The 26,229-nt window shown below is 53.0% G+C and overlaps 1 protein-coding gene across 3 annotated transcripts in view; it reads left to right on the top strand.

Moving 5' to 3' along the window:
- IFT122 (intraflagellar transport 122) overlaps nucleotides 1–26,229 on the top strand; it is a 66,702-nt gene that overhangs the window by 15,731 nt on the left and 24,742 nt on the right. For 2 of the 3 annotated variants that reach the window (XR_008684120.2, XM_055413523.2), the window contains exons 6-15: nucleotides 1,147–1,213; nucleotides 2,384–2,530; nucleotides 5,759–5,834; nucleotides 8,788–8,979; nucleotides 9,134–9,272; nucleotides 10,699–10,901; nucleotides 12,397–12,534; nucleotides 15,263–15,427; nucleotides 18,689–18,886; nucleotides 24,577–24,717. Coding sequence is in view for 2 of the 3 variants with exons in the window: in XM_055413523.2 (XP_055269498.1) it covers nucleotides 1,147–1,213; nucleotides 2,384–2,530; nucleotides 5,759–5,834; nucleotides 8,788–8,979; nucleotides 9,134–9,272; nucleotides 10,699–10,901; nucleotides 12,397–12,534; nucleotides 15,263–15,427; nucleotides 18,689–18,886; nucleotides 24,577–24,717 (1,466 nt within the window). In the remaining variant the exon portion in view is untranslated. Of the gene's footprint in view, nucleotides 1–1,146; nucleotides 1,214–2,383; nucleotides 2,531–2,588; nucleotides 3,785–5,758; nucleotides 5,835–8,787; nucleotides 8,980–9,133; nucleotides 9,273–10,698; nucleotides 10,902–12,396; nucleotides 12,535–15,262; nucleotides 15,428–18,688; nucleotides 18,887–24,576; nucleotides 24,718–26,229 lie in introns of those variants that run through there. The other variant, XM_055413524.2, reaches the window with a different exon arrangement.

Raw genomic sequence — 26,229 nt, 5'->3', positions numbered from 1 at the left:
ATTTTCCTTCTTGGCCATGCTTCATGGCCCAGACTCAGAGCAGAATTTGGTGTTGTTGCCCAGACATAGACCTGTTGTGCAGCACTGAGTCAGTGGCAGGAGGGAGCAAGTCAAAGGCGACCAGTATGCTGGGGACGGGGCGCTGCCTGGAAGGGCCAGGAGAGGAGGCGGATTTTCAGGAGGCATCGTTCATTACTTTGACCACTAAGTTGTATCCTGGTTACAGTGTAATAATTATGAAAGTTGCCATTTCCCTGAAAGGTTGGCTAGAAATTCACCAATGTCTTCCTCTCTTTTCTTTTGAGGTAGTTATAGATTTGCAGTGAGTTCCAGAGCTAGTAGAGAGGTCTCAGATGCCCTTCCTCTTCTCTCCCCCATGGATACATCTTATGTAACTGTCGTACACGATCACGATCAGGAGAGTGGCCTGGCACAGTGTGTCAGTGTGTATGTATCGTTGTGTCATGTCATCACCTGTGTCGATGACCATCACCATGAAGATACTCCTTTATCATCGCCTTCCCCATCTCCTGTGGGCTTCCCAGGTGGCGCTAGTGGTAAAGAACCTGTCTACCAAGGAAGGAGACACAGGAGACTTGGGTTCGATCCCTGGGTCAGGAAGATCCCCTGGAGGAGGAAATGGCAACCCACTCCAGTATTCTTGCCTGGAAAATTCCATGGACAGAGGAGCCTGGTGGGCTACAATCCAGGGGGTCGCAGAGAGTCGAACATAACTGAGTGACTAACACTTTCTTTCCCCCATCTCCTGTTAAAGCTAACTCCTTGTGCCTGGTAACCATTCATCTGTTCTCCGTCTCTATGTAAGATAGGCTCATACAGCGTCTCTATGTAAGATAGGCTCATACAGCATGTGACCTTTTGAGATTGACTTTTTAAACTCAGCCTGAAACCGTGGAGATCCATCTGAGTTGTAGCGTGTGTCAGTAGCTTGTTCCTCTTTGTTGCTGAGTAATAGTCCAACCACCGATGCAATGGACATGAACTTGGGCAAACTTTGGGAGATGGTGAGGGACAGGGAGGCCTGGCGTGCTGGAGTCCCTGGAGTCTCAAAGAATCAGACATGACTGAGTGACTGAACAACAGCAATAGTCCAACCAGTCTTTCTCATACTATTTTGCATTGAAGGCTTATGGTCTCCTGAGCAGAAGTCTGTGTCTAAGCACAAATCCAGCAGCAAGATAACCTGCTGCAGGTAAGCCAAGGGGCAGCTCCAAGGGTGGTTTTCCGTTCCCCTGCTCTTCAGATGGCTCAGAATGAGGTTAGTTCACACAGTACAGAGGGTCTTAGCTTCCCAGTTGCTCTGGGCCCCATGTTCCCTCTTTTCTTCTCTTGCGGTCTCTTTGATGGGAAGAACCTGTGTCCTTGATCGCGGAGCGAAAGAGCACTGCAGGTGGCTTTTGGGCAGTTGTCTAGCAGCAGGTGTCCCAGCCTCAGGCTGTGCTCAGGGCAGACTCAGGGGACGTGAAGCTGGCCTCGTCCCAGCAGCGCCACGCTGGAGGAAGCACAGGCTTTGACGTTAGATCTGGGTTCAAATCCAGGCTCAGCAGCTGACAGGCTCTGTGACCTCAGGAGGTTCCTCATTTGACAAACGGGGATTAAGATGCTAAAAAAGAAAAGAAAATATACTAAAAAAAAAAAAAGAAATCTGATGTTTGCAGTAACATGTAATAATGTATGGAGTCATTCAGTTGCATTTTTAATTTTAAGCTACAATAAGTGAGAATAAGGATATTCTCATTTTAGAGCAGAGTGGAGGTTTTTAATGAAGGAAAAGAATCAGTTATTTGTAAAACATAGAAAAATGACAAGTATGTTTCCATTTTGTATGTATGGAAAAAACAAAGATGCTGCCTTGATGGGGCTGTTATGAAATGCACACGAGGTAGTGAGGTGAAAGCAGGCAGCTCCTGCAGATGGTAGATGCTCTCAAAGGGTGGCTGTGCTTGCCGAGCAGCTTCCCAGTGCAGCCTTCCTTTCGTTCAGTAGCTGGGCGGCACCCACTCGGGAGACTGGCAGTGACCGAGATGCAGGTCCTGTGCTCGGGGCTCTGGAGGTGGGAGGAGGCTGACGTGGAGAGCAAGGAGTAGGCCAGCCCTGCCAGCGGTGCAGGCAGAGCTCAGGGCCCTTGTGGCGGTGCCGACAGATACCGTGGGCGCCGAGAGAAAGGTGTTCCCGCCTTCACGTCTCGTCCTCCACTCCGGGAAGCAGTGGGACTCCCAGTGTGGCCCTGTGATTTTTACATCAGGACGCATCTGGCTGTTGCTGCCTCATCAGGCCGCCTGAAGCAGGGCCCCACCCTCACTGCTTTTACCTGCCATGTTCCCTTTCCCTTCCCCACACCCTCTGGCGGTTGTCTGAATAGCTGGACAAACGACGGGCAGTACCTGGCTCTGGGGATGTTCAACGGGGTCGTCAGCATCCGCAACAAGAACGGTGAGGAGAAGGTGAAGATCGAGCGGCCGGGGGGCTCCCTCTCCCCGATCTGGTCCATCTGCTGGAACCCGTCCAGGTGACCGCACCACTGCCCTCCTCCACCTCCTCTTCGGTCAGGAGCTCTAGGAAGCCCTTCCTCAGAGCACTGGGTTCTTTCTCTCCTCATGAAGGCTCCCTGATTCAAAGACTTCTCACCCCATGTGACTGATCCGTTTTGGAACCTGTTCCGTTTGAATGGAATTTTTAAGGAGCCCATCTTGAGTTTTGGAATGCATCCCAGAAATGTAGCTGAGCAGATGAGCTATCTAGGCCAGCCCAGAGTGTGTGTGCATGTGTGTGTCTGTGTGTGTGTGTCTGTGTGCGTGTGTGACAGTGTGTATGCATGTGACACAGGAGAGCCAGTTCTTATGAATCAGTAGCTCACCTCTGTGCCGTGGTTTTATTTTGCTCTTTTCCCCTTCTCAGTTCTTCCCTCCAAGTCTGAACAGAACATATGCTTTTTCATGAGTCCTTTTTGCTTTTCATGAGCCTTTTTCCTTTTCATGAGCCCTTTTTGCTGCCCTTGGCCCCCAAAACGTCAGTATTAAGTATAAATATCCCCAAAGCCTACAGTTCCACAAACAATTGGCATCTACCTTCTCCAACCTTATGCACATTTTCTTTACTATGCTCATGTGACTTTGATGGGGCACTAATAGCTTTAGATCTCCTTGTATAATCCTGTAACATTACTAAGCCACTACTATTCCCCATAGAGTCCTCTGAAGGTAAAGGACTTAATTGTTTACCAACCCAATGTCATTTTAAAGGTGGGACCTACTTGATTTAGAAGGCTGTTTAATCTCACGGCCTTTCTGACATCAGATGATTAGGCTTCTTCTTGAATAATTTGGTCCAGCCCAGGGCTGTGGCATGCATGTCTGATGCCTTCAGAGCCCATTAGCCTACCCCAGAGTTCCTGCTGTTTGCTTTTTGCGGCCACAGATGATTCTGTGGCTTCGGGGGCCCATTTTTAATTCATGAGACGCAGGATGCCTGGTGTGCCTGGTCACTGACCTCTTCCGGGCAGGGGCAGGGGCTCCTTGACAGGTCTTGAAATTAATAGCCCTAGTGCAGTTCTAGGCAATGTGATTGAACAACCCCTTACCGTCTGCAGCCGATGGGAGAATTTCTGGATGAACATAGAGATCGAGGATGCCGAGGAAGTCATTGTCAGCAGATACTTTCAGGAAATCCCTTCCACTCTGAAGGCCGCAGTGTACAGTAGTCAGGGTAGTGAGGCAGAGGACGAGCCCGAGGAAGAGGACGACAGTCCCGGGGACGACGACCTGTGAGTGTGTCCCGAGGAGCCGCAGCCCTGCCCAGAGGGGCCGCCCCCAGCCTAGACCTGCCGGCTGGCCGCTCCCAGAGACCGGGCTGGTGTTGGTGCAGGCTCCTCCCGCCAGGGGTAGCACACTCCCCTGGAGCTCGTGTGTGGGTTATGAGGTTCTTCTTAGAGAAACTCTGGGAGATACTAAAGAGTCCAAAGGAGAAAGTTCAGCTTTTCTGTAAAGCCCCATCCCCAGAGGAAACCACTGTTAGCGTCTTAAGTGTCTTTCCCCCAGGCTCGTAGCGTGTGTTCATACTGTGAGCCAAACCATATCCTGCTCCCTTTTTCGTCCACTCAGCATTGTAGAGTGAACTCTCCAGGGGCATCTAGGGGTCCTTTGAAAAACACGACGTTGAGCGCCTGCCTGTAAGCCCCGGCCTGGCCGTAGCGTAGTTCATCAGCCACCTCCCCTCTTACTGGACACCTCTCAGCCTGCTCCCATATCGCACCTCACCTTGCATTTGCTAGGACACGTATCAGAGAGGCGCTCCCCCGTCTTACAGTCCTCACGTCAGATCCTCGCTGTCCAGCCACCCTTCCTCGTCTTCAGCCCAGATTACCTGTAGGGAAACCTTTGCAGGCTGTGGTGTGGGAGCCAGGACATTCTGATTGACAAGTCCTAAGCTAGATCACTTCATCCAAACCGTTCTGTGGGGCCTGGGCTTCCTTGGGAAAAGAAGGTGGGAGATGGGGGACCAGGAAGGGAGGAGAGGGTGGGCTTCTTGTCCCGACCTGTGTTCAGCCAGAGCAGAGCCTTTAGTTGCTAACACAAGCTTTTGTTTTGGTAAAGAGTCCCACTGTCCAGGGTTTGGGGGAGGAGCTGGTAAAAGGCGGAGAAAGGGGGTTGGAAACCACCCGTCCAGCTCACGGAGGCTGAGCCTGACCCAGAGCTGTACGAGGTCTCCCCAAGAGGGCTCGCTGCGGCCTGGGCCCCTGGGTCGTGTTTGGATGTCGGTGCTGTCCACACCGAGTTCACCTGTGGGTCCCCCGCCCCGCTCTGCCATTGTCTTTGTCCCCCTGGCGATCGACTGGAGCCTGTGTGAGTTGCCACTTTGTCAGCCTTGCCCAGGTTTTGCTCACAGGGCGGCACCACGCTTTGCCTGAGTGCCTCGTTGTGCGGTCACATGACCCCAAGTCCCTGGGCTCAAAACGCTGGAGTTAATGAAGAGGCGGCAACGTTAGGTGGGTTCAGGCCAGCATCTGAGGGCTGGGAACCTCTCTCTCTCTTGAACTTGACTCCTGAGTAGCCCTATCTGCAGCCTTGGCCGCTGAGGAGGTTTCTCCCGTGCGACTCCTGCAGCCGCAGTTCCAGGACGCTGATGCTGATGGGCAGTCGGTTTCAGAGACAGCGGCTGGTCTTAGCGAGCCGCCGTTCTTTCCTGTTAGGTCCAATCAGAAACCATTCTGCCTGCGCGACAACCCCAACTGCAAGGGAACCGAGCCTTGGGTGTTAGTTTCCTCTGGAGGAAGAGCAGGCAAGGTTCCCCTCTGTCCATTAAAAAAAAAAACAGATGATCCATGCCTTCCCACTGCCGAAGACACGTCTCTCTGCCCCTGCCCACCTTGTTGTAGCATGTAAGAGAACGCGCTCTCGGGTAGCCAGCCTCGCCACCTTGACTCTGCCCCCAGGAAGCTGTGAAGTGGGGTCTTACCTCTCCGTGGTGGCGGCGCCCCTGCACCGTGAGCACCCGCATGGGAGGGCACCCTGTTGAGGTGCAGATCCCGGGAGGGCTGACCTCACCTTCCCCTTCCCACTGGACCGGTTGATGGGTAGGCCCGCGTCACATCCTTCTGGCCTCTGTCCTCCTGTCCGGCACTTGGCAATCTGACCACCTGGCCAGGGCTTTCTCTTTCCTGTTGTTTGTTAAACCGTTCGGGCCGCACTCATCAGCAGGCCTTGGCCCCACATAACCTCTTTTGTCTTCTGTTGATTAGAGAGGAACGTAATGACATCCTGGCTGTCGCTGACTGGGGACAGAAGCTTTCCTTTTACCAGCTGAGTGGAAAACAGGTATGCAGGTCTGTGTCAGCCCGGTGGGAGGTACCGGTTTGGTCATGCCTGTTGGTTTTAGTCTATTTTCACATTTGGAGATTGCATTATTAGTAATTGTTCATCATTTGTGTCAGCTCCTGTTTACTGAGCATTTACTGTGACACCAGGTTGTCTGCTCAGTGCTATGCGTTCTTTATCTCTCTTAATTCTTACAAAACTTTGTGAAGTAGGTACTCTGCTGATACAACTTTTTACAGTTTTGGGGCCACACCGAGGGCACGCAGAACTTCCTTTACTAGGGATAAAATCCATGCTTTCTGCAGGGGAAGTGCAGAGTCTGAACCCCTGGACCGCCAGGAAAGTCTGATGATCTGCTTTTTAGATATGAGTAGACAAGTCTCAGGGCAGTGGAATGAATATTATGCCCAAGGCCCTGCACTGCCAGTGAATGGGTGAACTGAAATGCAGCTTGGTCTGTAAAGCCTTTGTCTTGGTTGTGACCCCCTGCCTGTATTTGCTTTGTTCACCCCACATCTATGAGCAGCTGCTAGGCTAGCCCTTCAGGCCTTGGGTGGGCAGGGACACAGGAGGATGCTTCCTGGAAGAGATGACACCTGGTGGAGAAAGGGGAAAGGACACCCTTGCCTAGTGCTGGGGTGCTGAGGAGAATGGCACGGAGGTTCGAAACAGCATGCGCCACTTAGGAAACTGGAAGAGACTCGTTTTGACTGAGAGGAGGATCTTGGGAACTAAGATCAGGAGCTTGAGCTTCATCCTAAAAGTAAAGGGGACACCAACACAACTGAAGAGACGACACCCAGAGTGGGGGAGAAATGTCTCAAGTCTTTATCTGATGAGGGCCTGCATCCTAATGTGTGAAAAACTCTTCAGTTCAACTCACTCGCTCTGTCGTGTCTGACTCTGCGACCCCACGAACCGCAGCACGCCAGGCCTCCCTGTCCATCGCCAGCTCCCGGAGCTCGCTCAAACCCATGTCCATTGAATCAGTGATACCATCCATCATCTCATCCTCTGTCGTCCCCTTCTCCTCCTGCCTTCAATCTTTCCCACCATCAGGGGCTTTTCAAATAACTCAGTTCTTCGCATCAGGGGGCCAAGGTATTGGAGTTTCAGCTTCAGCATCAGTCCTTCCAATGCATATTCAGGACTGATTTCCTTTAGGATGGACTGGTTGGATCTCCTTGCAGTCCAGGGGACCCTCAAGAGTCTTCTGCAGCACCACAGTTCAAAAGCATTGATTCTTCAGTGCTGTTTTCTTTATGGTCCAACTCTCACATCCATACATGACCACAGGAAAAACCAAAGCTTTGACTAGATGGAGCTTTGTTGGCCAAGTAATGTCTCTGCTTTTTAATATGCTGTCTAGGTTGGTCATAGCTTGTCTTCCAAGGAGTAAAAAACTCTTACGTCAATAATAAAAAGACAACTTAATTAAAAAATAGAAAAAGGATCTGAATGGACATTTTTTCAAACAAGAAATACTTGTGGCCAAGTAAGCAAATGAAAAGATGTTCAGCATCATTAGCTGCCAGGAAAATGCAAATCAAACTCACGATGAGACCCGCTTCACACCCACTGCTGCTGCTGCTGCTGCTAAGTCACTTCAGTCGTGTCCGACTCTGTGTGACCCCATAGACGGAAGCCCACCAGGCTTCCCCGTTCCTGGGATTCTCCAGGCAAGAACACTGGAGTGGGTTGCCATTTCCTTCTCCAATGTGTGAAAGTGAAAAGTGAAAGTGAAGGCGCTCAGTCGTGTCCGACCCTTAGCGACCCCATGGACTGCAGCCTACCAGGCTCCTCCATCCATGGGATTTTCTAGGCAAGAGTACTGGAGTGGCTTGCCATTGCCTTCTCCGTCACACCCACTAGGATGGAGAAATTGGAACCCTTGTATACCACTGACAGGAGTATAAAATGGTATACCCAGCCTCTTTTTAGGTAGTTATTAAAGGTTAGATGCGAAGTTACTGTGTGACCCAGCAACTCTGCTAGGCATCCATATCTAAGAAAGATGAAAGCGTACATCTGCACAGAAATTTGTACGCAAGTATTCATATTCAGCATTTTTTCATAATAGCCAGAAATAGAACTGAAATGTCTATCAGTTGATGCATGAAAAAATAAAGTGGGGAATATCCATACACTGGAATATTATTCAGCATTGAAAAGGAGTGAAGTACTGATGCATCCCGAAAAAGGGTGAACCGGTCACAAAAAGCCACACGGTCTGTGTTTCCATTTATATGCAATGTCCAGAATAGGCAGGTCTATAGACAGGAAGTAGGTTAGTGGTTGCCAGGGAGTGGAAGGAGACGGGAAAGGGGACTGACTGCCAACAGGTACAGGTTTTTGGGGTGTTGGAATTAGTGATGGTTATACAACTCCAGATGTATTAAAAGCTAATGAAGTGTACACTTGACATGGGTGGATCGAATGGTGTGTGCAATACCTCAGTAAGTTTGTTCTAAAGAGAAATAGGATGAGTGTAGTTACAGAATAAGGACAATTTTTAAAAAATTGAATGGGCTTAGTTTTGTGAAGTACAAAAAAAGGAAAGAAGGAGGGAAGGAAAAGAAAAGCAGAAAGAAAAAGAAATTTCCCTCAGGACTGAGGGAAATCCTGAAGCCTAGCAAGGGCTGTGAGCAGAGCCGGAGGCCTGATGGGAGAAAGACCTTCTGGGGTGTGGATTGGCTGCGGAGCTAAGACACAGCCCTGGGGCCGTTGGGTGGGACTGAGGGAGACCCTGGAGGATTTGTCCGTGTGGAGAGGATGGGGGTGCTCTAGAGGGCTGGGCTGTGTTCGTGATGGAATCTGTCACATGGGGGAGAACGCTGGCCAGCTCTCCACAACCTTCCCAGCTCTCCATAAAGGATGGAGGGAAAAGCCCTTGCTCGTATTGGATGATCATGAATTCAGCGTGGATCTCCCTTGGTGTGTTCTCTTTCTTCAGATTGGGAAGGACCGCTCCCTGAACTTTGACCCCTGCTGCATCAGCTACTTTACTAAAGGGGAGTATATTTTGCTGGGGGGGTCAGACAAGCAAGTATCCCTTTTCACCAAGGATGGCGTGCGGCTCGGGGCCGTTGGGGAGCAGACCTCCTGGGTGTGGACGTGTAAAGTGAAGCCCGACTCCAACTATGTGGTAAGAAGGAGGAGTTGGTTGGGCCACCGCCCGAGTAGTCAGTGAACATTGGCCGTGTTTAGCCAGTCAGATCACTGACATTTGTTCCTGACAGGCAGGTGGGTATGGTCTGTCTCCACAGAGGACTGAGAACTGACACGCTCATTCTCCGCAGGTGGTGGGCTGCCAGGATGGCACCATTTCCTTCTACCAGCTGATTTTCAGCACAGTCCACGGGCTCTACAAGGACCGCTACGCCTACAGGGATAGCATGACCGATGTCATTGTGCAACACCTGATCACCGAGCAGAAAGGTGAAGGGCGGGTACAGCCCCTCTGCCCACAGGTGTTGGGAAGGGGGCAGGTTGACGGGCTGCTCACAGGGCAGATGAGGCGGTAGGGCATGCTGCTCCTTGGTGTTCTGGACACATGTTGGACCACCGGGCCTTGCTGTTTCGTGTGGTGGGAGCGTGGAGAGGATATTGATGTCTTGGAAGCAATGAACCCTCTCCCTAGAAAGAAAAAATTTGCAGCTAATACAAAGGGGAAGTGGACTGCCTGGTTAAGGGAGCACAGCATATAACAAGTCAAAGCCGGGGGCTGGGTGACCTGCATGGGTCTCTGCGGACCTGTGTCCTCTCTGCTCACAGTCCCTTCTGGGGTGCTTCTCCCCCGGCTCCGTGTCCAGTCACCTCCTGGTGGGTGCTCCCCCCAGAGAGAAGGAGGCAGTGGGTTGCACGGGCTTGGTCAGAAGGCCAGGGTTCCAGGCCTCGGGTAGCCAGTCCCTTCCTCTGTCCACCCAAGTGGCCATGCAGGTTCGGTGGGCCGAGAATCTGCTTATTTCAAGGGCATTCGTTTGCAGGTATCCTGGCCACAGCACACTGCGGGGGCCTGTGTGGGGGGGTATAGGTTGAGGGGTGTCTTGCAGAGTCAGGTGGCATCCTCTGGTCCCCCACCTGGGAGCACCTCTGATGGAAGACTCCAGCGGCGATGCTGAGGGTGCAGCTGGTCGGGCAGTTCCCCGCTATCCTTGCTGAGGGACTTTATCCACCTGTAGCGTGAGTGTGAGACACTAGTGTGTGCCAGAAACTGCCTTCAGCTCCCTGTTGGCAAGAGCGCTGGGTGGCGAGTGTCCAGAGCTGTGGGCAGTTACCCAGACGTGTTCCTGACCATCAGGGGCTATTAGTGCCATTCAGAGGAGATTTATCTTCAGCAAGTGATGGTAGCGCAAAGACTTCTACTTTGCACACTCAGATGTAAGCTTGGGGCCACAAAGACTGTGTGCGACTCAGTGTTTAGCAGAGTCAATTGCGTATTAAGACGCTCTGTAAAGGTGTTTTGATGATGAGTGTGTCTCCTTTAATTGCCGGAGAAGGCTATGGCACCCCACTCCAGTACTCTTGCCTGGAAAATCCCGTGGACGGAGGAGCCTGGTGGGCTGCAGTCCATGGGGTCACGAAGAGTTGGACACGACTGAGCGATTTCACTTTCACTTTTCACTTTCACGCATTGGAGAAGGAAATGGCCACCCACTCCAGTGTTCTTGCCTGGAGAGTCCCGGGGATGGGGGAGCCTGGTGGGCTTCCGTCTATGGGGTCACACAGAGTCGGACACGACTGAAGTGACTTAGCAGCAGCAGCAGCAGCATTAAGTAAATGATGGCTTTTAATTTCTCTGTCTTCTCCCTTACCTAATAGCCTCTTGTTCGAGCTATGTTTTTTTTTTCCCCCTCTTTCACAGTTCGGATTAAATGCAAAGAGCTTGTCAAGAAAATTGCCATCTACAAGAATCGATTAGCGATTCAACTGCCCGAGAAGATCCTCATCTACGAGCTGTGCTCTGAGGACTTGCTGGACATGCGGTACCGGGTGAAGGAGAAGATTGCCAGGAAGTTTGAGTGCAACCTTCTGGTGGTCTGTGCCGACCACATCATCCTCTGTCAGGTGGGCGACAGCGGCTCTGAGGGCGGGCTGCATCCACCTCATCCTCCCCCTGGGAGCGGGGTACCTACCTCCCGACTCTAGAGCTGGTCGCTAGAAGAGAGCCCCTTCCTGTCAAGCTCAGTGGCCATTCGTTGCTTTCATGCTTGTTGGCATCTGGAGGGGTCAGACCCTACCAGAAAACCATGGGCCGTAAACTGGAGGATACGGGGACTACCCTTGTTGGTCTTCCCAGGTGGCGCTAGTGGTAAAGAACCCGCCTGGCCATGCAAGAGACACATGAAAGAGACATGGGTTCGATCCCTGGGTCGGGAAGATATCCTGGTGAAGGAAATGGCAACCCACTCTAGTAATCTTTTCTGGAGAATCCCATGGACAGAGGAGCCTGGCAGGCTACAGTCCATGGGGTCGCAAAGAGTTGGACACGACTGAAAGGACTGAGCCCTGTTGGTCCAGTGGTTAGGACTCTGTACTCTCGCTGCTGAGGGCCCGGGTTCAGTCCCTGGGAGGGGAACTAAGATCCTATAAGACTTGAGGCCCAAAACAAAAAAACTGAAAAATACATTTTTGTATTGTACAAAGCACTTTGTTGAACTGGGATTGTATATATTTTAATGACTTGAAGCATACACTGATATCCCACAAAATGAAGATCAATGTTGTTTTGGTAAATGTATGCACACAGAGATTTATGCTTGCTTTCAGTTAAACAACAAAAAAATTTATGATATCAACTCAAAATAGTAAAGGAAGTTTTACTTCCTGATAATTTTTTTGACAAAAAAAGATTTGTCAACTTAGACTTTCCTAGAAGCTGTCTAGGTTGATGCCAGGAATGCTTGGGGAGACCATAAGAGAAGGCCAGCCCAGCCGCTTTCCTGGAAGTAGAGGTGGATTTGGTTTTGTAAAACTAGGTCTATTGGAATTGATAAAATGGAAGAAATCCTGTAGAAATCACATATGTAAGATACTATTAAAAAAAAAAAAATCTCTCTAAAAATCTTGAATTAAAGCAGTTTAGGGGTTGTTGTTGTTATTTAGTCACCAAGTCACATCTGCCTCTGTGACCCCATAGACTGTAGCCCGCCAAGCTCCTCTATCCATGGGACCATCCAGGCAAGAATACTGGAGTGGGTGGTCGTGCCGTCCTCCAGGGGATCTTCCCAACCCAGGGATCGAACCCGCGTCTGTTGTGTCGCAGGTAGATTCTTTACCACTGAGCCACCTGCGAAGCCCAAGGGTAGGGGGACCACAGGTTATGGACGTGCTTCCGGGTGTGGCCCCTGACTCTGTCTCCCCGGAGGTCTGTTGAAGATGAAGGCTGGGCTGGGCTCCGCGGGGAAGGCTTGTGTGAAGCTGCCAGGCATGAGGTCTAGATGGGTTCAGTGGGAACAGTGTGTGGAGGTAGTTTTCACCCTGTAGGCACAGACAGACCTCCTTGGGCACCTGGGCACGCCGGTCCTGCTGGCGATCACCTGGAGCTGCGCTTGTTTTCTAGGAGAGGCGGCTGCAGTGCTTGTCCTTCAGTGGCGTGAAGGAGCGGGAGTGGCAGATGGAGTCTCTCATTCGCTACATTAAGGTGATCGGCGGCCCCCCAGGAAGGGAGGGTCTGTTGGTCGGCCTGAAGAATGGACAGGTGAGTGCACCCTCGTGTCTCCCATTAGGCCAGTCATCTGCAGGCAGACACAGGCAGCCAAACTAGTGGTGACCCCGAGGTGGGTTCCTGGAGCAAGCAAAGGGCTCCCCCGCCACACCCCCACCCCTCGCCCCACAGGCACATTGGAGGGCAGCCCAGGATCCTGTTTTATGTGGACAGCGTCAAGCCACAGCCGTGGTGGCCTCCCTTCAGCACGCCACGTTCTGGCAGAGTTGGCTCTGCAGCCTCTGGGCTACCATGGAGGCTCTGTGGATTTGAGGCCACCCGGGGGGGAGACTTGCTGGAGATTCAGTTTCGGTGTCTTCACAGAGAGGGAGACGGAGCTCATTCCTTAGGTCAGATGCCTGTTAGGGCAGTGACTGCATCAGGGAGTGTGTTCTAGCTTGCGTCTCAGAGGGCGCTCGTCCTCAGGCCATTACCAGGTGTTTCAAGGAAAATGGGCCCTGTGCTCAAATAGAGGTGGGAAATCTAGGTTACTGCTCAAAAGAACAAAGTTCTAAGTGGGTTACATGGAAATTTGAGAGGGAAAATATAACTGCGTAAGCCTGGGAGCCAAGCTGTCTAGCAGATGGCTGTGGCTGGGGCTTGTTAGGCCTTTCCTGGGGCTGAAAATCACAGGGGACGAGATTAGCAGAGGCTGCAGAGTGTCAGCACCACAGTGAAGGAGAGCTGGCTCTCTCCGCTCGTCAGCTGTCGCTTCCAGTGCAAGACTGGAGAGCTTGGGCTCTGTGGGCAGGTGAGCCTGGGGCCGTGTGCACGCTTAGCAGCTCCTGAGCTGTGTGATCCTGAGCAAGTCACTTCACCTCTCTGAGGTGCAGATTTTACAAATGAGAATCCCACATTTCACCCACATGTTTCACAGCCCATGCTTCACAGGACTGTCAAACACAGTCAGTAACTGGCAGCTGTTTCCATCCTCCTCACCATCATCTTCAGCATCCTCTCCATCCTCCCCATCCTCCTCACTGTCCCCCTTACCATCCTCACCATTGTCACCATCCTCCCCATCATCCTCACCATCCTCACCATCCTCACCATCATCCTCACCATCCTCACTATCCTCCCCATCCTCCTCACCGTCCTCACCATCCTCTCCATCCTCCCCATCATCCTCCCATCCTCCCCATCATCTTCATCATCCTCCCCATCCTCACCATCATCTTCAGCATCCTCACCATCCTCCCCATCGTCCTCTCCATCCTCCCCATCCTCTTCCCCTTCCTCCCTATCATCCTCACCATCCTCCCCATCATCCTCACCATACTCACCATCATCTTCAGCATCCTCACCATCCTCACCATCATCTTCAGCATCCTCCCCATCATCCTCACCATCCTCCCCATCCTACCCATCATCCTCCCCATCCTACCCATCATCCTCCCCATCATACCCATTATCCTCACCATTCTCCCCAACATCCTCCCCATCCTCCTCATCATTTTCCCCATTCTCCCCATCATCCCCATCATCCTCCTCTTCCTCCCCATCATCCTCACCATCCTCCCCATCATCCTCACCATACTCACCATCATCTTCAGCATCCTCACCATTATCTTCAGCAACCTCTCCATCCTCCCCATCATCCTCACCATCCTCCCCATCATCCTCACCATCCTCCCCATCTTCCTCACCATTCTCCCCATCATCCTCCCCATCCTCGCCATCATCCTCCCCATCCTCCCCAAAATCCTCACCATCCTCACCATCATCCTCACCATCATCTTCAGCATCCTCCCCATCCTCCCCATCATCCTCACTATCCTCCCCATCCTTCCATCATCCTCCCCATCCTCCCCATCATCCTCAACATCCTCCCCATCGTCCTCCCCACCATCCTCACCATCCTCCCCATCCTCTCCATCATCCTTACCATCCTCCCCATCCATCATCCTCCCCATCCTACCCATCATCGTCCCCATCCTCCCCATCATCCTCACTATTCTCCCCATCATCCTCCCCATCCTCCCCATCATCCTCCCCATCCTCCCCATCATCCTCCCCATCCTCGCCATCATCCTCCTCATCCTCCCCAAAATCCTCACCATCCTCACCATCATCCTCACCATCATCTTCAGCATCCTCCCCATCCTCCCCATCATCCTCACTATCCTCCCCATCCTTCCATCATCCTCCCCATCCTCCCTATCATCCTCCCCATCCTCCCCATCATCCTCACCATCCTCCCCATCCTCCCCATCATCCTCTCCATCATCCTCACCATCCTCCCCATCCTCCACATCATCCTCTCCATCCTTCCCATCATCCTCCCCATCCTCCCCATCATCCTCACCATCCTCCCCATCATCCTCTCCATCATCCTCACCATCCTCCCCATCCTCACCATCATCCTCTTCTTGCTGTGGTTACCCCATAAGTCTGTCACTGTTTATGGGAACCTTTTCCTGTATGAGTATGTGACTGTGCTGTCTTCTAATCCTTTGTTTGGGTAATGTTAACCATCCCCAGTCAAGCAGACATTTGCGTGGGTCGGTCGTGTCTCGGGGCCTGTCGTTACTTAGGCAGCCTCTAGTGGACCACACTCTGGTCCCCTGTGGAAACCCCGGCTCCCTTTCCTCTTCTCTGCACAGAGCCTCTGGTGAACTTAGTGGCGATGGTACTGAAAAACACACGGGGTTCCAGCAACGTGCTGGCGTTCCAGGGTCTTGTGGCCACGGTTACTCACATTCCCCCTCTCAAATTTTTCCAGATCCTCAAGATCTTTGTGGACAATCTCTTCGCCATCGTCCTGCTGAAGCAGGCCACCGCCGTGCGCTGCCTGGACATGAGCGCCTCCCGCAATAAGTTGGCCGTGGTGGACGAGAACGACATGTGCCTGGTGTATGACATCCACACCAAGGAGCTGCTCTTTCAGGTGACCCCAGAGTGCCCAGGACGGTCCTTGGGTTGGAGACCCTCCCCTCACTTCCCACCCCCTGCAGGAGGGGCTCTGGGGGAGCAGGGAGGTGCAGAAGCACAGAGTCTGGGAGCCCTAGCCCAGCCCGCCCCTCGCACACGAGCTGCAGGAGTTGGGTGAGCCCTGTGGGCTTTGGTTTCCACACTGGGAAGACGGGCAAGTTATACCTTTCTTATAAGATTACTGTGAGCAGTAAACGAGTAATAATAAGTCTCAGTGGGGCCCGTGTGGGCTCTCCGTACGTGGGTTAGCATGAAGATGATTCTTTGGGAAAAGTCTGCTTCTCACAGACCAGAGGCCCGCCTGTATCTGCAATTGCCCTGAGACACAGGGAACAGGACCAGTTTTGTCACCTGAATGAGGGGAGGGGAGGGGGGAGCCCTCCCTCTGCCATTTCACAGGGGTGCCCCAGAACCAGCAGATGTGGAGTCTTTGGGGGGATAGGCACTGCTTACACAACACCTAGGCCGGAGGAAGTGTCACTGGAGAAAAGGGCCCACAGGCTCTGTGCCCGGTGCTGGCTGGATTTCTGCTGGATTGGGCACTGCGCTTTGCCTCTCGAGGGCTTTGTAAGTGGTCAAGGCCATTTGCCTGAGGCAAGTTCCCCACAGAGCTGAACCCTCCCCTGACTGGCTTCGTCAGTTGCTACGGCTTTCCCTGTGTGGTGGGCAGAGTGAGGTCCCTTCATCAGGGCACTCTGTCCTCGGCAGCGGCATTAACGCTGCCTCGGATTGGGAAGGGGATGCCTGGCTTCCGCTGGGCCGAGGCAGCTCCGTCATAGCTGCTCGCCCCCATCACTGGGAGCCAGAGTGGTTTGGAGGAAAGAAAGAGCCCAGGGTGTATCTCCAGACAGACCTGCCTCCACTCCGGCTTTCATCGCTTACTGTGCGATCTCGAGCAAGTCAGTGAACCTCTCTGAGCCTCAGTTGCGCTTTACCTCTAAAATGCAACTAGTACTTGCCCCCTCACAGAACTGCTGCAGGGCTAACCAAAGTGCCATAGAACCTAGCTCAGTGCCGGGCACAAAAGAGGGCCCTCAGTGTTACTTCTTTTCTCCCCAGACTCAATACCCATGGCTGGAGGTGTTAATAGGTTAGTGGCGCCGCAGTTGTGAATCTGCAGCTGAGCCTCAACAGGAGTGGAAGAGCCTATGTTCTTCCCAGCCCCTGCTGAGGGTTCTGCAGGAGGCAGAGGGGAGGTACTTCTCCAAGTTGCCAGGAGACACAAACGTTCCCAGCTATCTTTTTCTCCTCTCTGCTGCCCCAGCCTCCTGCAAACAGAAAACACTTACATTGTTTTTAACTCATTATGAAAGTAATCCATGTTCGTTATAAACGACTCAGCCATTATAACAGGTTCTAGGCAGAAAGGGATGAACATCTGCTGGTCCCTGGGGCTCCAGAGCTGAGCAGAAAACTTTGAGGGGAAGTGAAGGGCGGGGTGTCTTGTGGGGCGACTGTAGTTTTGTTGTTGTTCAGTTGCTAAGTTATATCCAACTCTGCGATCCCATGGACTACAGCACGCCAGGCTTCCCTGTCCTTCACCATCTCTTGGAGTTTGCTCAAACTGAGGTCCTTTGAGTCAGTGATGCCATCCAATCATCTCATCCTCTGTCGACCCCTTCTCCTCCTGCCCTCAATCTATCCAGCCTCAGGGTCTTTTTCCAATGAGCTGGCTCTTCGCAATCAGGTGGCCAAAGCATTGGAGCTTCAGTTTCAGTCTTTCTAATGAATATTTAGGGTTGATTTCCTTTAGTATTGACTAGTTGGACCTCCCTGCTTTCCAAGGGACTCTCAAGAGTCTTCTCCAAAAGCATAGTTCGAAAGCATCAATTCTTCGGTGCTCAGCCTTCTTTGAGGTCCAACTGTCACATCCATACATGACTACTGGAATAACTATAGCTTTGACTAGACAGACCTTTGTTGGCAAGGGGATGTCTCTGCTTTTTAATACACTGTCTAGGTTTGTCATAGCTTTTCTTCCAAGGAGCAAGTGTCATTTAATTTCATGGCTGCAGTCACCATCTGCAGTGATTTTGGAGCCCAAGAAAGTAAAATCTCTCACTGTTTCCATTGTTTCCCCATCTGCTTGCCATGAAGTGATGGGACCAGATGGCATGATCTTAGTTTTTTGAATGTTGAGTTTTAAGCTGGCTTTTTCACTCTCCTCTTTCACCTTTATCAGAAGGCTCCTTAGTTCCTCTTCACTTTCTTCCTTTTGAGTGGTTTCATCTGCGTATCTGAGGTTGTTGATATTTGTCTCAGCAGTTTTGATTCCAGCTTCTGCTTCATCCGGCCTGGCCTTTTGTGTGATGTACTCTGCGTATGAGCTAAATAAGCAGAGTGACAGTATAGAGCCTTATGCACTCCTTTCCCAATTTTGAACCAGTCTGTTGTTCTAAGTCCAGTTCTGACTTGCTTCTTGACCTGCATACAGGTTTCTCAGGGGACAGGTAAGGTGGTCTGGTATTCCTGTCTCTTAAGAATTTTCTACAGTTTGTTTTGATCCACAGGCTTTAGCGTAGTCCATGAAGCGGAAGTAGATCTTTTTCTGGAATTCCCCTGCTTTTTCTGTGATCCAGGAGATGTTGGCAATTTGACCTTTGGTTCCTCTGCCTTTTCCAAATCCAGCTTGTACATTTTAAAGTTCTTTGTTCATGTACTGTTGAAACTTAGCTTGAAGGATTTTACATGTGTGAATTGTCAGTGCAGAGACAATATATTATTTTCTACTTTTAAAATAACTCACTGTTCTCTTTCTTATTATAAAAAACAATAGACATTCATGACCAAAGGAAAATTTGAGGCGCACAAAAAAATGTAGAAAATAAAAAATTACCCACAGTCTCAGCTACCCCCAAACAATCAGTGGTAATTGTTTGGGATCTATCCCTTTAAACCTTCTTCCGTGCCTGGCTTTGTTTCTTCATTCTATAACAGGACTAGGTCCCACTTTGCTGATTTTCTCACTTCCTGTGTAATGAGTAATCTTTGGGGATAATAACTGTTTCAGCAGTGATGCTTACCTGAAGAATTCCAGCGTACGCAGTGCAGAGAGGAGCTTGCTCCTCCTCTGTGCTGTCCGTCTTGTGTCTGATCCCTTCTCCCCCGCCCTTCCCTACAACCCATATTAGCAGCTTAGTGTGATTCAGGCTTCAGGGAGCCAGTTCCTGGCTGAGTGTAGGAGTGGAGCCGTCCTCTCACCGTCCCTTGCCCGCAGGAGCCAAACGCCAACAGCGTGGCCTGGAACACCCAGTGTGAGGACATGCTCTGCTTCTCGGGCGGTGGCTACCTCAACATCAAGGCCAGCACCTTCCCGGTGCACCAGCAGAAGCTGCAGGGCTTCGTGGTCGGCTATAACGGCTCCAAGATCTTCTGCCTCCACGTCTTCTCCATGTCGGCTGTGGAGGTGCCACAGGTAATCCGGCACCCTGTCTGCCCCTAGCCGGGGCAGGGCCTCAGAGCCCAGGGACAGCCAGGGAGGGAGCGGAGAGAAGACAGGATGGAGAGACGGGCGTGGCAGCCGCGTTGGGGCGGGAGGCGCTCCGGACCTGAACCTGAGCCCCGTCTCCACCCTTTGCAACCTGGTGTCTTTGGGCAAGCAGCTCAGCCTCCCGGAGCCTCCATGTCTTTCTGATCGCCCTCTCCTGGAAGGGACAGGGAAGGTGTGGAAGGTCGTTTGGCAGCAGACAGCGTGTTTCACTGAGGGCCGTGCATACAGCTTGTGAGATACTAGTTCCCCAGTCAGAGATCGAACCTGGGCCCCGCAGTGAAAGCGCTGACTCCTTATCACTGCTGTGCTGTGCTTAGTCACTCAGTCGTGTCCAACTCTCTGCAAACCCATGGACTGTAGCTCGCCAAGCTCCTCTGTCCATGGGGTTCTCCAGGCAAGAATACTGACGTGGATAGCCATTCCGTTCTCCACGGAATCTTCCCAACACAGGGATCGAACCCAGGTCTCCTACATTGCAGGAGGACTCTTTACCATTTGAGCCACCAGGGAAGCCCAAGAATACTGGAGTGGGTAGCCTATCCCTTTTCCAAGGTATCTTCCCAACCCAGGGACTGAACCAGGATCTCCTGCATTGCAGGTGGCTCCTTTACCAGCTGAGCCACCAGGGAAGCCCTCTAATCACTGGACTTCCGCGGAACTCCCGGGAACCACTTTCATTTATTTATTCATTTTTCGCTGTTCTGGGCCTTCATGGCTGCGCGAGCACTTCTCTAGCTGCGGCGAGCGAGGGCTGCTCTCTAACTGAGGCGCGGGGGCTTCTCTTGTTGCAGAACGTGGGCTCCAGGGCATCTGGGCTTCTGTGGTTGCAGCTTCCAGGCTCTAGAGCACAAGCTCAGTAGTTTGGGTTCACAGGCTTAGTTGCTTCTCAGCATCTGGGATCTTCCTGGACCAGGGATTGAACCCATTCTCCTGCATTGGCAGGCAGATGCTTTACTACTGAGCCACCAGGGATGCCTCCTCCTGAGAGTCACCTTAAATGTTGTAGAATATGTGCCCCTAGACCATTTCTATATGTATATATAATAGATGCATAATACACACTTCTGAGGATTTGATTTTATGTAAATGTTTTGAAGCAAAAGTGGAACCATACTGTAACCAGTTTTGTGACTTCTGTCTCTAAGTATTGCTCCTTTAGATGAAACCTCAGCTTACCATGTTTTCACTGAATGCAGATTTTAAATAAGAGAGACTTTTCATCACCTCCCCTCCCCTCTGTCTTCTGGCTAACCTGATTTTACATGTTTGCAGACCCATCACTTTGTAGGCGTTATTGGCCGTCACCTAGCAATTGGGCTTTTCTACCCGGTGGTCTACCGGAAACATGGCTCCACATCAGTAAATGTGCTTCTCTAGCATTTAGAGTACTGGGATGATTGTAGAGTCACATGTAATCAGAGGAAATCAGACGGAGATCCTTTGTAACCACTGCCGAGGTGACCTCACTGGGAGCAGTTTGCAGAACCAGGGTACCAAATCTATCACCTGGGTAGCTGCGCGGCCCCAGCACCTCCAGCCTATGAGGCCCCGGTGTTGGGTTGCCCTTGGTTATAACCACACCGGCTTCCCGCCGCCCCGTTGGTTTTTATTTTTTAATGTAATTTACTTACTTAATTTTGTGTGTGTGTGCCGGGTCCTCGTCGCTGCCGCACAGGCTTTTCTCGAGTTGCGGAGAGCAGGGGCCTCTGTCTAGTTGGCAGTCCGTGGGCTTCTCATTCTGGGGCTCCTCTTGTTGTGGGGCACAGGCCCAGTCGTCGTGGCTCCCGGGCGCTAGAGCAGACAGGCTCAGTCGCTGTGGCGTGCGGGCTTAGTTGCTCTGCGGCACGTGGGGTCTTCCCAGGTCAGGGATCAAGCCCCGTGTCTCCTGCGCTGGTGGGCGGATTCCTCACCACCCATCCAGCAGGGAAGCCCCGCCCCCTTGTTTCTGATGATTGCTGTCCTGTCACACGATGTCCACAATGCACTCAGCCCGTTGGACAGTCATGCCATTTACAGCTTCTTTGCTCCTGTAGGTGGCGGGCATCTTCCCAGCCAGGTCTTTGCACCAGTCCCAATATAATTCAGTGGTATACTTTCCTCGGAATGAAAACTGCTGGGTCACAAGTCACGGCCATGTGGAGGATTTGTAGACATGTCTCCAGATAGCCCTTCGGCTGGGCTGCGTCAGTCGGCGCCCCCTCCAGACACCGCACCTTCACTCACGCTCCCTGCTTTGGCTTTTTTTTTTTTGCTATGCCAGGCGGCATGTGACACCCTAGTCCCCCAGGCCAGGGATCAGACTCACGCCCCCTGCACTGGAAGCCTCAGCCATTGGACCACTAGGGAAGTCCCTGGCTTCTTGTACAGGACGGGGCTGCGGTCTGCTTCTCCCTCTAAACTGACGATGACACCCTTGTTACTTACTGCTTCAGGAATGAATAGAGCCTGACACAGAGCAATTATTCAGCACATGGTAGTGGAATTCAGATCTAAGGAAAAGGAGAGAGCAAACAAGAAAGCCAAAGAAAGGAGGAGAGAGATGGGTGGAATCGGGGCAGGAGGAGGGGCAAGAACCCTTACCCTCCGCAGGACCGTTTCCCTGCAGCCCTCGTCTGCTCCCCAGCCTGCGCCCTGGCCCCACAGCCGCTAGAAACTCAGCCTTCCTCCATCGAGCAGACAGGCCGTGCCGAGCGCGAGTTTTCCTCCAGCGCTGCCACCCTGACCTCGGATTGTGGCCGGCCCAGAGGAGCTGGAGGGGCAGCCCTGGGCGCCTCTGCCAAGCCCTGGTGATTCAGGAGCCAGGGCCCCCGGGGCCGCACCAGGGCCGTCCTGCTGACGCAGCAGCTCGGAGCTGCCAGGGGTCAGGAGAGGCAGCCCCGAGACAAAGGCGATTTATCTGTCACCCCTGCCTCCAGCTGGCCTGTGGTTTTGGCCTAGAAGCGAGGGAGAAAGCAGCAGGCCCGCTCTGGGGATTTCTGGTTTCCTTTCGAAATTGACATCATCTTGTGCAAGAACGGGTTTGTCAGGGCTGCCAAGTAGAGCAGCGAGCCCCGGGTCGGTCCGGCTCCTCGGGGCGGTGGTGACTTCACGCTTGGAACGCGACGGTGAGATCGAGCAGAGCTCAGAGGGCATTTGTTTGGTTTGAGTGTCTTGAAAGCTCCTGTTCTCAGATGGCGCCGCTCAGGCCAGCCCGTGTCTTAACCATGGCTTCCGTGCTCAGTTCTGCCGTCTCCTCTGTGTCCCCGCACCCTCATGGGGCTCCACCTGGCGGGCCCTTGAGGGGAGACAGCTAGCTTTGCGTTCTGACCCTGCCCGCGCTCCAGCCACGGCCTGGAGGAGCAGCCCCTCTCCCTCTGTGGGCCTCACTCTTCTGTTATCTTTCAGATTTTGTCTGGCCCAATTCCTATTATTATTATTCCCGATCTTTAGATAGCAAACACTGCAAAACAACTAAATTGAAACAAAGGTGGTCCACCAGAGGAGTTTAGAAAGGAAAGCTCCTTGTTCTCGGCGGGTGTGCAGAGGCTTCTGCAAAGTGGTGATACTTGATCTGAGCCCAGAAAGGCTTGGAAAGACAGAGAGGAGCCACAAGTGTGTTATGTGCTGGGAAGTGCGGCGCGGGAGGGAGCAGGCTCGCTTTCTCCCGGCACCTTCCCGTTTTCAAAGCGCTGGTCGCCAGTGGGCTGGGCAGGGCATGGCAACAGAAGCTGATCCGTTGACCCCAAATCCCTCAGCTAGGATGTGGCCTCACCAGGCCAGGATTCTCGCCCGACCGCTCCCTGTCTCACACCCTGCTGCCCACCTCGAAGTGAGGAGAGCTGGGTGGGGCGGCTGGGTGGAAAAGGTGAGTATTCAGAAGCAATCTTGCTGTCAGAGCAATCTTGCTATTAGTTTCCTTCAGTGTAAAGCTAAAAGAACAGGACAGGAAATTTCAAAGGTAAAGGCCCCAGTGGAGAAAACAGCACTTCCAGCTCCACATTTGGGAACAGTTAGCACAGAAGTGCTGGCTGATTGATGTCCACTGCCCGGGAGGCCTGGGCAGGGGCAGCACCTCAGCCCACTGACTGGCCTTTTGTTATGGAAGGGCCCAGTGCACACTTGTTTTCACGTGTAGGAGAACACACACACACATATGAAGCAGAGAGGGGCACAGAACCTGGTCAGGCTGCCCCCGGTCCAACCCCAGGGCTGCCATGTTCCACTGCTGGGTCCGTGACAGGTCACTTGAGTCTCAGCCTCTGGGCAGTAGTCGGGGGATAATAATACCTGAGCGCCCAAGAATTGATGCTTTTGAACTGTGGTGCTGGAGAAGACTCTTGACAGTCCCTTGGACTGCAAGGAGATCCAACCAGTCAATACTAAAGGAAATCAGTCTTGAATATTCATTGGAAGGACTGACGCTGAAGCTGAAACTCCAGTACTCTGGCCACCTGATGCGAAGAGCCGACTCATTGGAAAAGACCCTGATGTGATGCTGGGAAGGATTGAAGGCAGGAGGAGGAGACGGCAGAGGATGAAGTGGTTGGATGGCATCACCGATTCGATGGGCATGAGTTTGAGCAAGCTCTGGGAGATTGTGAAGGACAGGGAAGCCTGGCGTGCTGCAGTCCATGGGGTTGCAAAGAGTCAGCCATGACTGAGGGACCGAACATCAACAACGACACCTGCCACCCAGGGCTGTGGGACTCCAAAAGCACTTTGGGAACCTAAAAAGAGAAGATGTCATTCACAGGTATCAGGGCGAGGCAGCCCTACCCAGGCGAGGGATGGGAGAAAGGTTCCCGGCGCCAGGGACGAGCAGAGGGCAGCCTTTCTTGGGATCCGCAGGTTTCTAGGCCTTCTTTATAAGAGGCCATCCTGGGCCTCTTCCTCTTGGTAATATCGTTCGTTCCTTCAGCAGAATGACAGGCATTGGACGGAGATGGAGGGCCTGCCCAGGGAGGTCAGTACAGCCCCACTGCCACCCTCGGGTTGCACAAGCCTTGAGGGGACAGGCTTATGATTAAAATAGAGCCTGAGGTCAGGACAAGCGGCAGACCCCTTCTCTGGAGGGGCCACTGAGGACCTTATGGGAGAAGTGACATTGTAACAGGGCCTGTGAAGTGATTTGAGCTTCCCTGGGGGCTCAGATGGTAAAGAATCTGCTTGCAGTGTGGGAGACCCAGGTTGGATCCCTGAATCAGGAAGATCCCCTGGAGAAGGGAATGGCAACCCACTCCAGGATTCTTGCCTGGAGAATCCCATGGACAGAGGAGCCTGATGAGCTGCAGTGACTAGCAAAGTGACTTAGGTACTTTGCAAAGAATGAGGGGGACAAAGGCAGTCCAGGTGAGGGTGACATCGTGTAATGAGGCCCCCCTCCCCGGCCACCCTGGAGGTGGGGGCAGCCAGTGGGGGTGGAGGGGAGGCGAGTGGAGGCGTGTGCTGTGAACACGATGGTTCAGTGGCTGTGAACGGAGTGGCCAGCTGGAAGACCATCAGCGGGGCCGGGGGGAGGCCTGAGTTGGGTGCTGGGGCTCCCTGCGGCCCGGCTCTGTGGGGTCAGGCTTCGTGTGCCTTTGACTCTGTGCATTGCTCTGAGAGCCGTCTTCTCTCCTGCTGCCGAACCCTTCCAGTCTGCCCCGATGTACCAGTACCTGGACAGGAAGATGTTCCGGGAAGCCTACCAGATCGCCTGCTTGGGCGTGACGGACACCGACTGGCGTGAGCTGGCCATGGAAGCCCTGGAAGGACTGGAGTTTGAGACAGCGAAGAAGGTGAGCGTCCGTCCGCGTGAGCCGGGCCACTTGTCCTCGCGGGGTCCCTCGCAGAGGCCGAAGCCTGCTGTCGTGGGCTCTGGGCTCAGACTGGCCTGTGCCGGGTCCCCAGCTCAGCAGCCTTCTGACGGCGAGCCTCAGCCGCTCACAGCCTTGCCGAGGTTGCTCACGTGTAAGAACTGGGTGACCATGGGCCCCCTTCTCACAGACGTGTAGGGACCTGTAAAGCCCGACACAGAAGGGGCATCCTCTAGAGCCTACCGTCAGCCTTGTTAGCTCTCATCCGCGCCCAGCGCCCGGCTAAAGCGCACCCCTCGTGGGCACTCAGTCAGCGGTGGCTTTTATCATCGGTACAAGTTCTTACTGGTATTAGGCCATTTATTCCACAGCACTGTTCTCGGCACTCCGCTAGGTCCATTGGACGAAATGGTCGGGTTCTCTGATTCTGACCCAGTGCCACTCCACACACACCTTCATGGCCTGATTCATGGACTCTATTCATGGCAGCGTTGCCTGGCTGAGTCTCTTAAAACTCCAGAAATGCTTGAAGACATTTGCCCCCTTTCCACACGTTAGAAAAAGCCCAGCCACGTCTCTGAGACGGGTTTTCATCTGGAACCTGAGGCGGGGGAACGAGTGGCTTCCAGTCGTGTCTCCCCCTTGTCCCTCTCCGCTCTTTTTCTTCCCACTGCCCGTGAACCAGGCTCTCAGCCCGTACCCCCAGCTGGCGGGCAGAGGGCTGCAGAACAGGGTGGTGCCTGCCCTGTGCTAGGCTGAGGCTGCTGTGCCTGAAAAGAGAGTGGATGGAGAGTGGGCAGGGACTGGGCAGGCTGGCTGGGCGCTGCGGGCCCGCACAGGCTGGCTGGGCGCTGCGGTGCTGCACGGGCTGGCTGGGCACTGCGGGCCCGCACGGGCTGGCTGGGCGCTGCGGTGTCGCACGGGCTGGCTGGGCGCTGCGGGCCCGCACGGGCTGGCTGGGCGCTGCGGTGCCCGCACGGGCTGGCAGACCCCAGGGAGCCTCGTCCGCCCACTCCCTCAGCAGGGCCGGGGAGAACACCGGCTGACATGCCCGCCTGACCCAATGTCCTTAGGCTTCACCCTTGCATTCTAGAAGGGGTTCTAAAACTGCCAGTGGTTGTCCAACCGCTGGCCGTGATTAGAGCAAGTAAGATTATCATGATTTAGTAATTATCTGTATCAGTCTTAGATCTACTAAGTGTCAGAAAAGTGGTAACAGAGGAGGGAGGGCTGTTAGGGATTCTTGAGAACTCAGAGGAGAGAGGAGGCAAGTCCGTGGAGGGGTTTCCACCACCACCACCTACCCCCTGCCCCTTGCCGTCCCCTAGAAATGCCAGGAGGGGTGAAGGATGACTCAGGAGTCCTAGATGGTGTTTTGTTTTTAGCCTGGATTACAGTGAGAAGTCTTCCTTAGATAACATTAGTTCCTTATGCCCGGTAACTAGGCATCAGTTTCTTCCCAGACTCAGCCAACACTGCCTAGCACAATTGTTG

The sequence above is a fragment of the Moschus berezovskii genome, chromosome 24 (assembly GCF_049115385.1).
Source record: "Moschus berezovskii isolate FMDL1 chromosome 24, NW_MosBer_1.0, whole genome shotgun sequence".
NCBI lineage: Eukaryota > Metazoa > Chordata > Mammalia > Artiodactyla > Moschidae > Moschus > Moschus berezovskii.
This window is presented reverse-complemented; position numbering and strand designations above follow the sequence as displayed.